At 40.4% G+C, this 14,585-nt stretch overlaps 2 protein-coding genes across 9 annotated transcripts in view; both read right to left on the bottom strand.

Annotated features, from left to right (window-relative positions):
• The window catches only part of LANCL3 (LanC like family member 3), a 152,605-nt gene that overhangs the window by 22,730 nt on the left and 115,290 nt on the right, over positions 1–14,585 (bottom strand). The window lies entirely within an intron of this gene.
• SYTL5 (synaptotagmin like 5) overlaps positions 1–14,585 on the bottom strand; it is a 63,478-nt gene that overhangs the window by 20,624 nt on the left and 28,269 nt on the right. For all 7 annotated transcript variants that reach the window (XM_083612548.1, XM_083612553.1, XM_083612549.1 and 4 more), the window contains 5 exons: positions 13,315–13,527; positions 7,122–7,237; positions 5,520–5,655; positions 4,069–4,170; positions 1,552–1,699 (listed from right to left, as the gene is read on the bottom strand). In XM_083612548.1, coding sequence (XP_083468674.1) covers positions 1,552–1,699; positions 4,069–4,170; positions 5,520–5,655; positions 7,122–7,237; positions 13,315–13,527 — 715 coding nt within the window. The remainder of the gene's footprint in view (positions 1–1,551; positions 1,700–4,068; positions 4,171–5,519; positions 5,656–7,121; positions 7,238–13,314; positions 13,528–14,585) is intronic.

Raw genomic sequence — 14,585 nt, 5'->3', positions numbered from 1 at the left:
ATAATGTTTATGCAAACTGATGTCTTCACAACAGCCCGTGTTCCCATCCTGAAAAGCTGAACCAAATTAGTTTTGACCATTCATGGTTAGTAAATGACCAAAAGTTTAATCTTTAGATTTAGTGTTGGTTGTTGTCAAAACCTCCCCACAAATACAGATTCATTCAGTGAACTCAAGTGATTTTCCAAAAAAATTCCAGTGGGTCAAACGCGTCATAGCACTGCCCAGTCACATTGAAATGGGGGACACAGGATCCAATTTTCAAGGCAGGAATGTGTGAGTAAAAGGATTTGAACCCTCACAACAGGCAATTTTCTTCCTACTGGAATTTGAATACGAGAAGTGACCTGGCTGAGAGAAAATTGGGGAAGAGGGTCTGCAGGGAGGTAAGCCATGGGACAAAAGCCACCAAGTCTCTCCCTGATTTATGTATTTTTTAAAAAACCTGAATGCTACCTTGCATTGGATCAGTACTCTGTTCCAATACTCTGTTTCAAAAGTCACTGAACTATCCAGTACTCTGTTTCAAAAGTCACTGAACTATCCTCATTGTACTGCATTTGGTTCTGGATAACCTTAGGCAGGACACCTTTGTTTTCTTTTGCTGTGAATGGACTAATGTCATAATTCACACTGGTCTTAAAAAACAACTATGAAAAGAGAGGCTTCAGACATTACTAAAGCGGGGGCATGGCAGAAAGTGCTAATTGCTTGCATTACTTTCTATGTGTTTTTCTGTATTGCCTGAACTTAAATTGGCACATCATCCTCCCAGGGGACTCCAGCCAGCAAAGGTGAATGAATGAATACCTGCTGCCCAAATGAACTCGGTAGTAGTCTGATCCCCAAGTCTAATGTAAAATTTAAGAGATTTGGGTTATTATCCTGTCCTATTAAAGTCAATGTGGGTTTTGCCACTGAGTTTGATAGAAGCCAACATAATGGTTAAATCAATGAAGTGTAGGAGGCAGGTGGTTAAATTTTAACCAGGGAGACCCAAGTTCAAATCCTTGCTCATCCATACAACTTACTGGGTGGCCTTAGGCAGGTCACAAGTCTCTCAACAATCAAGCAAGCTGGTTGTGAAAACAACGCGGGATAACTCCATGTTCACTCCTTATTAAGATTAGAGACTTGTTCTCATCACTGGATTTCAATTACTAACAGCATTTTCCCATGAAAGGCTCAATGTGCCCTTTAGCACATGTGGGTTGTGACTGTTTCTCACTGAGGGAGTTAACGTGTGCCAGTGCTGACTACGATGGAGAGCTCACATGCTTGAATGCTCCTCCGTATGTAAGACACCGGCACACAGAAACTTAGCATGTCAGGGATAAAGCTAGTTTAGATTCCTTCTCCCAAATATCTGGTTTTCTACTGGCAGGGAATTCCTGTATACAAAAAGGGCCCTGACTAGCAAACATTCAGAAGGAGCATAGATTTGAGTTTTGCCTGAATGAAAATTCGACTCATGTTTCAACGGTCTCTTTTTTAAACCTCTTTGGAGGCAGTAAAGTCTAAAGAGAACAATTTGGGAATTAGTCAACTTACTCTGCCATAATCTACAGTCATGCTGCGTGTGCTCAGTGCTGGTGACCTTGGATGGACTGGAGTAGAAGAATTGCTTCGGTTAGCGGCACAAACTGCTCCTTTCAGCCCAGCAGGCAGTTCCTCCATATTGAGAGAATAGGTGCTCACCCTAAGGAAAGAGTGCCAAAAATCTATCCTCTTAGGACAGCTAATACTGCATCAGAAAGGTACACTACTTCATAACATAAAGGGTGAGCTTCAGATCTTCCACAAAGAACTCAACTCTGAAATCAGAAGTGCACTCCAAGGCAATAATATAAGTAGCATTCAGGAACTGAGTTTGCACAACGTAATTTCAGTTTACCATCTCTTGAGCTTCATCCCACATGCCTCTTAGCAGATCCAGTTAGGCCTTTCAGACATTATAAAGAACAAACCCACTGAAATTGCTACCCAGCCATGTAATGTTACCTGTCCCACCCCCATAAACTGAATTCGTCATTCATCGTCATTCTTTGGCTTCTAGTCAGTATTTTTTTTTCCAGAGAAGAAACACTCCAGGGACAATTAAGCATCTAATCTTTAGTTTATAAAGGAGATAGTAGTTTCAGGCTTCACAAAATTGGCACAGAGCATTTCTGTGTTTAACAGAGTCACACAATTACATTCCAATTATTTAGTTAAATATTGGAACTCATATATGCTCTGCCTTCCTGGAGGAAGATGTTTCTGTTTCTTTGCTGCTTTGCTGTTGTTTCTCTTCTGTTTTTCCCCCACCAGCATTTTATTCCCATTTTTGCAGAAAAATCTCAGGGTGAGACTGGTGGCTCTCACCCACAGAAAGAAATGTATTGTGCATGGGTAGGCAAACTAAGGCCCGGGGGCCGGATCTGGCCCAATCACCTTCTAAATCCGGCCTGCAGACGGTCCGGGAATCAGCGTGTTTTTACATGAGTAGAATGTGTGTTTTTATTTAAAATGCATATCTGGGTTATTTGTGGGGCATAGGAATTCGTTCACCCCCCCGCAAACAAAATATATAGTCCAGCACCCCACAAGGTCTGAGAGACAGTGGACTGGCCCCCTGCTGAAAAAGTTTGCTGACCCTTGGTATTGTGTATGTCACAAGTAGGGGGAAGTAAGTGGCCTCCTGCTATCTGTTCCCTTCTGTTTGGAACAGAAGACCCCAGGCAAAAGAGGCACTTGAACTTTTGCCCACATCAGCTGTTTTTACAACTGACGATTAACTCTGTGCGTGTGGATCTGGAGTGGAGAAGAGGCCCACCGAAGAAGTGATAAGTACCCTTGTCCTTCCTCTTTCATAGCTTCTCTGCTCCAAAAGCCTGCTCCATAATTGCTTTTCCTAGGGGTAAAGCAGCTATTGCATTTTCGCTACACACACACACAATCTATCTGCAACATGCAGTTCTACTCTTTTGGACACTTGGAATTAGTTACGGCTGATAAACAGGCCTTTAGTGGAACATGCCCATTGTGCAGCAGTCTGGCATGTTGGCCACATGGTGTGGTATGATGGTTCTGACATTGTTCACAGAATGCTCCAGGGACACTTGCCATTCCACAGACATTTGAGATTTCACCACACTGTTCAGCTGCTCTAAACACCTCCATCTGTCTGCCCTGTCTGCTCAAGAGCAGCAATGCTCCAATTTGCCTTATTTGTCTCAAGCTGTTGATTCCTGACCTGAACTGCATTCCAATGCTTCCCCAATTTGATTTTTGTGACATTTCAAAACACGCACATTTCAGAACACTACTATCCTTCCGTTCAATAATACTAAGGTTTGAGAAAGCCAGTATCTTTTCAAAATTCAGCAATGGGAATTTTAAATTTGGTATTCATCAAGGAATCCATCCTCATTTGCCAGGAAATTGAATAAAAAGCTGTATAATAGAATAACTTTACTTTTAAATGCAACTGACATTTTAACTTAAAAACACATCACTTCACTGTCTAAGCAACCTTTCTGCCTTTTTTTGGTAATTCCATTCATATACTAGAAATGACACCCAAATTACATTTTTGCTTGGCTGATTATGCCGTATCACATTCTAATTTACTGCTGTGAACAACCATCAACCCCCCCGCCTACCCCATAAAGACTTCTTAGGGAAGTAGTGAGATGGCAAACAGGATCACTTACAATGACAGCTTGTATTTTTTAGTGCCATGTTCTTCAAACTTGGGTCCCCAGATGTTGTTCTACTACAACTCCCATCATCCTTGGCTGCTGGCTGAGCTGGCTGGGGATGATGAGTGCAGCTTACTGACTACTAGGGCTCAGTACCACCTTCCCCTCTAACCACCGGTAAACAAAAGTGATACAAGACCACGCCTTGCTTTACAACTTGCAAGAAAAACGTGTGCATGTAGAAAATGAGCATCAGAGAACCTTAAGTCAGAGTGGTTTCAGCAAGAAGAAAGAAGGACTACAGTAATTTCAATATCTGTATCAGTTTCTGAAGCCAGTGGATAAATTAAGTTCAACCGTACAAAGGTCATACCATTTCTCTTACCTATCAGCACTATTTATACTCTGGACATCAACATCTGAGCTGATGCTTCTTCCATCTTCTGCCTTCACAACTGCAATTTCTCCTTTAGCTTTGAATAAAGCTCTGTTCAATAGAAAGGTCAAGGCAAACCAGGGAGACATCGATCAAAATACAGGACCCATATAGCGATTATACATCAGTTTTCCTTTTTTCTGTTTAAAATGCTCATGAGAACTGTACACCATGGTATATTTCCATGTAAGCTTGTTGCATTATGTTTCACATCAAGATTCAAAAACAACGAGTTTAGATATTGTGACAAAGGTGCATGTTAATGAAAGAATGTATCTAAACTGTAGCACTGCAATTTTCTGCTATAATAGAGATAACATGAAAGACAAGTAATTTTTCTAAAGTCTTGCAATTTTTCAAAAAGTATTGCATCATTTAATATTTACACTCTACTGGGTTTGGCCTTTATCCCCAAAAGCAGAACCTCAAGGATTTGTGTGCTTCAACTGTACAAAACGAAGAAGGAAACAGCAGTAATTATCCTGTGTCTTCCATTATGTTTTGGCTTTGAGAAGGGGCTGTAAGGGTTCCCATTCACTCATAAAAATATTTATTAACTACCAGACCTGTTAAATATTAAGGCCTTTCCATTTTTATTTTTATTTTGCAATAAACACTACATGGTGCAAATGAGACACTCACACACAACCTAAGTTTGCACTGTCTGTTTCTTGTACCAGTGCCCCATTTGCTGTTGCACACATTTCTTAGCATTAGCAGAAAAGAAGGCAACTGGATGCAGTGTGGATCTTCAATATTTTAAGGACATAAGAAGAACCCTGCTGCATCAGGCTAAGGGCCTATCTAGTTCAGCATCTGTCTCCCACAGTGACCGACCAAATGCCCCCGGGAAGCCAAGAAGCAGGACACAGTTCCCTAGCAACCAGCATTCAGAGTTATGCTACCTCTGAACAAGGATCTGGCATACAGCCATCTTGAATTCCTCTAATTTCCTTTAAGCTAGAGGCCACCACTGTAGCTCATGGCAGTGTACCCCTCAAATTTACCATACACTGTGTGAAGAAGTACTTCCTTTGGGTGGTTATCAATTTCCTGTCAATTAGTTTCACAGACTAATCCCAAGTTCTGTTATTTTGAGGGAGAGGGGGAAGCCCCTTTTACAATGCATAGCAAATACCACCTTGTGGTTCTAGTCAGGAAGATGGAGGAAACACCACACAAAAGGGAGCCCCTCCATAGGCTGCTTCAAAATCTCTTATCAAAGAAGAATCCAGTTAGGAACCACACATCCTTTAAATGTTTCAAATATAAATGAAGCAAACAACAAATCCTTGCTGGAAGAAAAAGGTCTCAATCATCAGGTCCAAATGATGGAATGCTCTGGAGTGAATCTAAACAGAAATCCACTTCAGCATTCAGATTATAAACTGTTGCCTTACCCAATATTTCTGTGCCCACTGAAGACTGACTTTGCCCCACTTGAAAAGGAAGCAAGAACATCTTGCTTTGAAGTCTCCTCTGAACTCTCTGGAGACTGATCTTTGAGTTTTCCTCCTGTAGCTTCAGAGGAAGGATCTTAAAAAGAAAAAAGGCACTTTTAAAATAATAAAGGGGATCAAAAGCAAGTTTCCCAGTGATTTAACAAGAATTTTAAACCAGCTGTCCGAAGTGAAACCATTCATTTGAACATGGTCTCCAAGTACAGAAGCATCCACAACGGAAGAACAGAATAGCATATGGATAAGGCCAACGGCCCGTAAGTCCAGAGTTTTGTTCTCACTCACTGACTACTTCCCTATCTTCTAATCTTTTTTTATCTCACCGCTGTGTTTCAAACAAAGTGCCTAATGCAGCTAACATGAGCAAATAACGAGAGGGGTGGTAGAAATGACAAAACAAGAAGAAAAACACAAACAGGAATAGCAGATTTTAAAAAAAAAATTGACATGAACAAGAGAACCAGGCACTTAAAAGAAGAAGCAGACACTGGTCACAGAATCATAAGGTTAGAAGGTACTTCAGAGGTCGTCCAGTTCAACCTCCTGCTAATGTAGATGCTACCACATCTCTGATAGGTAGTAAGTATGCCTTAAAAGTTTTCTTAGAATCAAGCAGTATATACAGTTTGTTTGATAAATAACTCCTACTAGGGGAATTCAATATACCCTAGTAGACACATTACCAAGATTTTAGACATTCAAAAGATAAAAAGCATTACTCTCATTACAAAGCTGAGCACACACACCCCTTGCAACAACTGTGTTTTCTATAGAACAGAACTACGAGAATTGCAACTGTTCAGACTAGAGTGTATTACACACCTAGCAGGGCCACCAGCATGCATTATGACAATCCCATCTTGCATCATTCATAATGTATGCATACAGAATTAGCTGCATTACATCTCTATGCCACCTTTCACCAACCTAGTGCCCTCCAGCTGTCTAGTTGTAGTTCAAAAAAGCTGGGAAATAACAGGCAGGTGAAAGCTGTCCAATGGCATGATAATCCTCCTTACAGTAATATACACAGTTCAGTGTATAAAGGAAAGCTGTTGAGAATTCTGAGTCTGAATACTATAATAAGCTGGAGGCAATTTTCTCTGCTACAAGAGGAAATCCTGTGCTTGCACATGGAACTCATGTGCACAGGCATGAACAGGAAAAACCCCTGCAAGTGTGGCATATGATGAGAGGGTCTATACTTTGCTGTAAGCCATGGCAGCAATCCTGAGCCCAGATGCACACAACTCACTGGTTTCAGTAGGACAGGACTGTAGCATATAAATATTTTTGATTGAGTAGTGTGGGAGTCTTTTATGTTCTGGTGCTGCTAAAACAAAGCAGGTGTGGGCCAGAGTAGCCTCTTGGATAAGGGACCAAGGGGTTTACATTGTATTAAAAAAAGTTTCAATACTAAAAAGGTGTCAGCAAGCACCAGCTCATTATGCAGCACTAAGACTATAACCATCAATTAGGGGGACAACAAGGCTTTAGCTATACATAGGAAGAACAAACACATTTCCCTCCTGTTATTTTTACCTGGGGCTTTGCGTTGGATAGACCTTCTAATGACATCACTTCCAAGGAGGGTGGATTGTTTGAAGCGCTTTGCTCTCTCTTCAAAAAACCATTCACCTGTAACTATCCTAAGCTGCCTGAACGAGAAGAGAAAGGAAAATGGCACAATCTGATCCAATCAATGTAAACAAGTACTCTGATTAACTCCATCCACACAAGAAATATATATTGCTTTAGAAAACATTAGCAGAAAATTAAATAAGGAACCAGGCCTACATGATAAGGTCATACAAGGGTAACAGCTCAAAGTATATTTAGCTGAACATTTATGTTTAGCCCTTAGAAATCTATTGGCTACAAAACAGGCAGAGGAACCAGAATTAGAGCTCAAATTTAATCTCCCTTTAATAATGTATACACATTTCCACAACATGTGATCTCTTATAGATAAATGATGAACTAAAGAAATAGAAGGAAAAGCACAAAAAGAGCCAAGTTAACAAAACGCAACCCTAAGAGAACAGTTCAGTTTTATATAGGCTAGGCATCTAGGTGTTAAGTTCCAGCCAAGCAAAATTTTAAAGGCTCATTCTCTGGTTGTTGCCAATAAGAATTTGTATGGCATTTTTGTTCACAGTCTGTTCCATGCCTCTTCTTCAGTTTGTAAGTCCCAATTCAGTTCCCACCACCTTCTCAAATTTGGTTGAGGACAGAATTAAACCTCTATGAAGATTTATACAAATATGACATTAGACCTTGCCACAGCCACCACTGTGCTTGCCTTCTCCCTCTAGGCCCAATCCACACAACCTCCCAGAAGGCATGGGCAAGGCAATTTGGAGGATGCTGCAATCTTCTGACTCTAGTCATTGTTTGCATGCTCAGAGAGGACAGGTGAACATGATTTATCAGCAAGGAGAAGTCGCAGTGGCAGGGCCTCAGCAGTTGCCCAATGATACAATCTCTAACACCAATTCTGTCTGGCAGGGAGCATTGTTGCTCAGTTCCAGGATTGAATGATATTAGTCACAGATACTGCATTAATTTAAAACAAAAGATATACACAAATAGGTTCAAAGGTCATGGGTATTGCCCTGCCTAACAGAGAATAAAAGCTAACAGAGAATAAAAACAAGCCCTTTGATATCAAGAAAGACAGAGGTAGAATACAAGAAGCTACGGTATTCTGAAAACCATTCTTACTACCCTTTGAACGTTTCCATTTCCTTCTGCTCACTTTTATTCTGCAAAGAAACCTTTTCAGTTGACCCACAGAGCAGTGTTCCGAAACTTCATTTCCCTTTGATAACAAATGTTTAGACACCTGAGTAAAGTTGCTAACAAACGATCTTATCAAAACTATTAATCTCCAGGATGTTGATTGTTCTGGGAATGTAGCAGCCTTTGTAGTCCAACCATAACAGACTAGCAGCCAGGAGATCAGGTGTGCTCAGGTTTCATTCTGGATATGAGGCATTTTCAGGTATAACTACTGCCCGTTCTGCACAAGCAAATGCCAAGCAAACTGTTCTATTAGGCAACTTCCATGACACCTTGGCAAATGTTGTCAGGATGGAGTTTTTGCTTCAGGTTACAGTCAGTGCCTTATTCTGAACTATGTAAGGCACAGAAACGCAAACCTTTTAAAAAGCAGTCCTCATTTCACAACTCCTACACAGCTTTTCAAGGCACCTCTTGAAAACCTGCTTTTCTTTTGTTTTTCCTCTATGAGAGCACAATCCCACCCAGAATGGGTTCAACATACACAAGAAACTAGAAGAGGTTTGCAGTTTCAAGGTATGCTCAGGTCCATCACTTTTAGTAAGGGCCCAAGCTATAATTCATTCACCAGCTGTAGACACTACTGAACAAAGATAGTTCCATTCCCCAGTGCTGCCCCGGGGAGCAAAAATAAAGTCTCTTTATCCTTTGAAAAGGGACCCCCTCCCCACTTGGTGCCCTTACTAGAGAGTCTTATATAGGAAGAATAAAGGAGCACTTCATCTCATTTCTCGAAACTTCTATGAGATCTAATAATGGTACTCAACCAGAGGGAGAAGGGGACCTTTTGCAAAGGTGTCATCACTCCTTCCCTCTGCTTATGATATCAAAAGAAACCTCTTTGCTTTCATGGATTGACCAAGAGGCTGAAACCTTTGCTCTCATGTGGTGCTCAACTGTGCTGTCTATATTATTCTTTGATTAATAACTTGCAGAATCCAGGATGTCCATGAACATCATAACAACTTAACACTGCAAAGAAAGAGAAATGTTTGAGCTGTGAAAACTAGAATTACAGAATCTATATAGCTGCATTCTGAATCATCATTGCTTCATTCCAATCTACTGCCTAAAGCCATATTTATGTCTTGCAGTCTTATTGAATGTGGCAACTGTCTGGTATAATTAGCACTCTCCACAAAATAGAGAGAGCCATTCGACTAGAATAGAACCCAAATTTTAATTTGTTTGCAAGTACACAAACCTCCACCCACATCTTAGGCTGCTCCTTTATAATGATGGCAACTCAGGCTGACTGTTCTGCTCACTGTCTTCTGTTGGTCTAGAAAATTTACTCAACTCGCTAAAATTGTAGAATAAATGCAAATGCTGAGGTACTCTAACATCAGTAATAATGTGAATGTATTAGATATGAAACACTTATCCACTTACTATTGCTTTGTGCCAAACTAAATGGCAGCAGACCTTTGTGTGTTTTAATACTGGAGCTGCCCAATCATGCTCAAGCAGAAGGTTTATACTGAGTGCCGAAGGGCTCTCAAAGATAGACCTTTGCAAGGTTACTTTCCTACAGCCTCTCCCTCAAATGAACTGGAAAAAATACTGTGGCATTTGGGGGTGGGGAGGCTACAGGGATATCCAAGGCTTTTTATCTGGAGGCTTTTTAACTGGATCCTCTAATTTCTATGTAATTGTGATAAATCTGGACTTAGAATTCACCGATCTACCACCACCATTCCTACGGCATCCTAACTAGATATGTGTTCATCACTCCTGTGTGCTGAGGAACTTACAACTTTCTCAATGACAAGAACAGTGATGAAAGACACCTATACCTGAGATATGATTGGCTTATAAATTGGGAAAAGGCCATAGCCTGAGAAACTGCTTTACATGCAGAAAGCCTCAAGTTTAATCCCAATCATCTGTCTGAAATCCTGGAGAGCCACTGTCTGTCAGTGTAAACAACACTGAGCTAGATGGATCCATGGTTTGATTCAGTGTGAGGTCACTTCCCATGTTCCCCCTGCAGTGCATTGCCGAGGAGAGTGTTACATATACTTTAGAACCCACTCAGTTTATACAGAGGAGCAGTAAAGGTCCAATTTGGTCCCTAGAATATGCTGCAGATCTTTGGCAAAGTGCTGAGATTCTGATAGTTAGGAGTTCCTCAGCAATACAGAAAATGTTCTTCTAAAGTTTGAAACTTACATTTGAAAACTACTGTCGCTGAATGCAGGACACTTCATGAATAGAGTTTTAAGAGCATATACCTATACAACTCCCACATAAGCGGTTTAATTGCAGCTGTGTTTAAGTCTTTATGCTACATTTCACAATCGCCATGCAACTCAGTTAACTTAAAAACAAAACCCTGTGCTTTGCCCTTCACCAGCTAAAATGAAATTACCATATTTCTCACTCTATAAGACGCACCAGACCACAAGACACACCTAGTTTTTGGAGGAGGAAAGCAAGAAAAAAAATATTCTGAATCTCAGAAGCCAGAACAGCAAGAGGGATCGCTGCGCAGAGCAGCAATCCCTCTTGCTGTTCTGGCTTCTGTGATAGCTGCTCTGCCTGCATTCGCTCCATAAGACACACACACATTTCCCCTTACTTTTTAGGAGGGAAAAAGTGAGTCTTACAGAGCAAAAAATACGGTATGTGCTGGAAGTGGGAAAGCATTCTAGAAAGACAAGTGCTTATTTTAAATTTTTCATGCATGCAAAGTACAATGGAGACCTGTTCCTTAAGAAAAACTCAGTATTTTCTCTTTCATCTTTCCCTCTTCTGTTAAAAGATGCTTGGGATTCTCCCCACCCCAAACCCATTATTTTGCATTTAATTCCCAGCCTACATGCTTAGTAAAGTGCTTTGTGATATAATTTTACTGCTGCATGCTCTGAAATTCAGGGAGCTCTTTATTCTCAAGAGCTGCCTAACAAGCAGCTCAATTTGTTCATCACACTCATGTAATTTGTGCTGAATTTGCTTTGACCTTTTTTCGTGGTCCTGGGCAGCCATTATGCCCTTCTACAAGAGCTACCTCCCTGATTGCTACCATGGCCTACAGCAGGGCCACAATGTCCTTAAAAATGCTAGTTTCCTCAAGCCAATATTTACCAACAATCCTCTCTTCATCTTTCCATGGTGACATTAGGCACAAAAAGGCACTTCCACATGCAAACTATTAAGGAAGCACGAGCTAACCTTTAAAGCAATAATAAGGACCCAGGAGACAAAGACTCACTGCTTCCCCTTGGAGCAATCGCAATCTCTCAGTCTAACCTACTCCATGAGTTGTTGTGAGGATAAAATGAGTATGGGGAGGGCCATGTACAACACCTTGAGTTCCTTGGAAGAAAGGAGGGATTTAAATGTAATAGAAAGCAATAAAGAAATAAAACACCTCCTTATATTAAGTATGCATGATGACATCATTGGATAGCACAGCAGACAGCAAATATCCCTAACTGGTAAAAGGATGTCACTAACTAAAGCATCTGTTACAGATAGGTAGCCGTGTTGGTCTGCCATAGTCAAAACAAAAAATTTTTTTTCCTTCCAGTAGCACCTTAAAGACCAACTAAGTTAGTTCTTGGTATGAGCTTTCGTGTGCATGCACACTTCTTCAGATACATCTGAAGAAGCATCTGTGAGACACATCAGCACTATCCTGAGCTGCTAGCTTACAAAAGTAGAAATCTTGCACAGGAGCCCAGAGTGCTGGTTAGCAAGTTATGTTACATGTACCTATGGGTAATTGTAGGTGGGGCTAAGATAATCTACATATACATAATTGTATATTTTATCTTTATGAATGCTGTTTATATTGTGTTATGCGAGCTGGTCTTTGACCGTAATAAATTATCTATCTATCAGGCAGTGGGCCTTTAACCTCATTGCTGGAGGCCCTTCTCCAGGTACCCCAACCTTCAGAGGTAAAGAAGGTGGTAACCAGGAAGGGGACCCTCTTGGCTATAACTCCTTGTCTAGGGAGGCTGTCATGGCACAAACTCTTACGCCTTGTTGGTACTAGCTGAATACCTTTCAATGAAATAAAATAGAAATTGCTGCCTATTAATATTTGAATAAATAAATACTTTTACCAGGCCTTTAAAATTTTTGGTTGTTTTTAGGAATGCAAACAACCATGGTTACTTTAATGCTTTTACTGTCTGTTTTTACTGTCTATATCTTTAATTTATTACTTATGAGGCACATCACCTTAACGTGTATGAGAAACAAGAGTACCACATGAAATAGATAAATACATACATTTTATGTGTTTATTTGTCTGTTAGATGTCCTAGAAGACGGAATATCCCAGGGCAGACTAAGCACTTTAAAATAAAATAAATAGGTACTATTGGTACTAGCTTTAATGGCACTAGCTCTGGAGAAAATCAAGGGATGTAAATGTTGCCTTAAATTCACTTCCTGTTGAAAAGGTCTCAGCATTGGTATTGCTGATAGAGACTTGGATCAGGACAAGGCGAAACACTTCAAGACCTTGCTGCAATTAAGTTTTGAAATTAATTTTTATAACATTTGAGCTGTGGAAGCTATATGTAAGTGTGACGTTCCCATTAGCAGAGTGGCAGAATAAGTTCAATGAACAGAACAAACGTACACACTATACTTTAGTGCAGGGGTGGGGAACTCCCATCAGCCCCAGTCAACATGGTCAATGACAATGGGGATTAAAATCCAGAAACATCTGAAACAACAACAATAGCTGGAGAGGGTGGGTTCAAGTGAAGATACTAGCAGGAGAGAACCCTCATACTAGCAGGAGACAACCCTCATTCAGCAGGAGACGCTTTAAGAGTCTCTCTAGCTCAAATTAAGATCAAACATGCCTTTATCAGCCCATCACCTGGATGTTCATACTGCTTGTCAAAGGCATCGTAACTGGAGATCAGAAAATGTGAGTTGACATCCAAGTGTGTCCAAGAACAAAACTTACGCAATCTTATCGCACACTGTGCATTTCCAGTTGCCACCAATTCCCACAACACGACATTTGTTGCAAACTCTGAGTCCGCATGCTTGGCAGAGATCCCCTCTATCAAAGATTAAGCCCAAATTCTTTCGACACCGAATGCAGACCCTGCTGTCGTCTTCCTGGTAACGCCGTCCACCTTTCTTTTTGGCTTCCAGTAACTCATTCTTCAGTTTTCTGGAAAGAAACACAACAAACTTAAGAAAAGTGGCTTGAAGTATTCACTGCTTTATAAAAACCTAAATTCTAGTGGCTTGTATGTGTGACAGAGCCAGCAAAATAATTTCTGATTACAACTTTGGAATTATTTAGGGCACTGCTTTCCAAACTTTTCGTGTTGGTGATACAATTTTTAGATATGCATCATTTCGCAACACAGTAATTCAGTTTTACTAGCAAACCAGAGATTAAACTAACCCCTTTCCAGTCCTGGGAGGAGTGCGGGGAACATTTGCATGACACATCTACACACTGCAGCCGACAAAGTAACATGTCACAACACACAGTTTGGAAAGCTCTGGTTTAGGAGTTTTGTTGACAGAGGAATTATTGCTGCTATTGATTTTATATTTTTGTATCTTTATTTTAGATCTTATGATTTATGTGAAAATTGTTTAATTTTGTTGTATACTTTTTGATGTTTTTATTTATTGTTTATGACTACTTTTGTTACGTTTGCAATTTTGCATGTAATTTTTATGTTACGTTTGCATGTAATTTTTTCATGTTGTAAGCTGCCTTGAGCATGATGTATGTATGTATGTATGTATGTATGTATGTACTTTGCTCAGGACTAGACCAAAACATTGTGTGGCTTCAGCTGAAATACAAAACGGCACCCTTCATTCTACATACGTAAGTAGAACTGACTGGCAGTTGAATCTTACTTCAGCACTAGCAATGTGAACAGCATCCAGGCGAACTTAGAGGGTTCATTGCTGCAGCATAGCCTTGCCACCACTCCCTGGCCCTCCAACATAAGTCACCTGAGGCAGAAGCCTCACTCTGCCTAATGCTCTTAATCTACTTTTTAAAATATCAAATCTACTAAAACAATTTCTGGCTGAAGCAGAAGCAAATTATCCATAGAACATACATAAAATGACTCTGAAACACAAGCAGCTTTCACACTCAGTTATGAAGATAAATGTCCTACCTTCTCCATCCTTTGGGTGCAATGATACATTGGGAGAAAATATTAACCTTACTCTCTAGTATGGATACTAGGCTGGGAT

The sequence above is a fragment of the Podarcis filfolensis genome (genome assembly GCF_964270895.1).
Source record: "Podarcis filfolensis genome assembly, chromosome: 4".
Classification (NCBI taxonomy): Eukaryota; Metazoa; Chordata; class Lepidosauria; order Squamata; family Lacertidae; genus Podarcis; species Podarcis filfolensis.
Note: the sequence above shows the minus strand (reverse complement) of the source record. Positions and strands in the feature narration are given on the sequence as shown.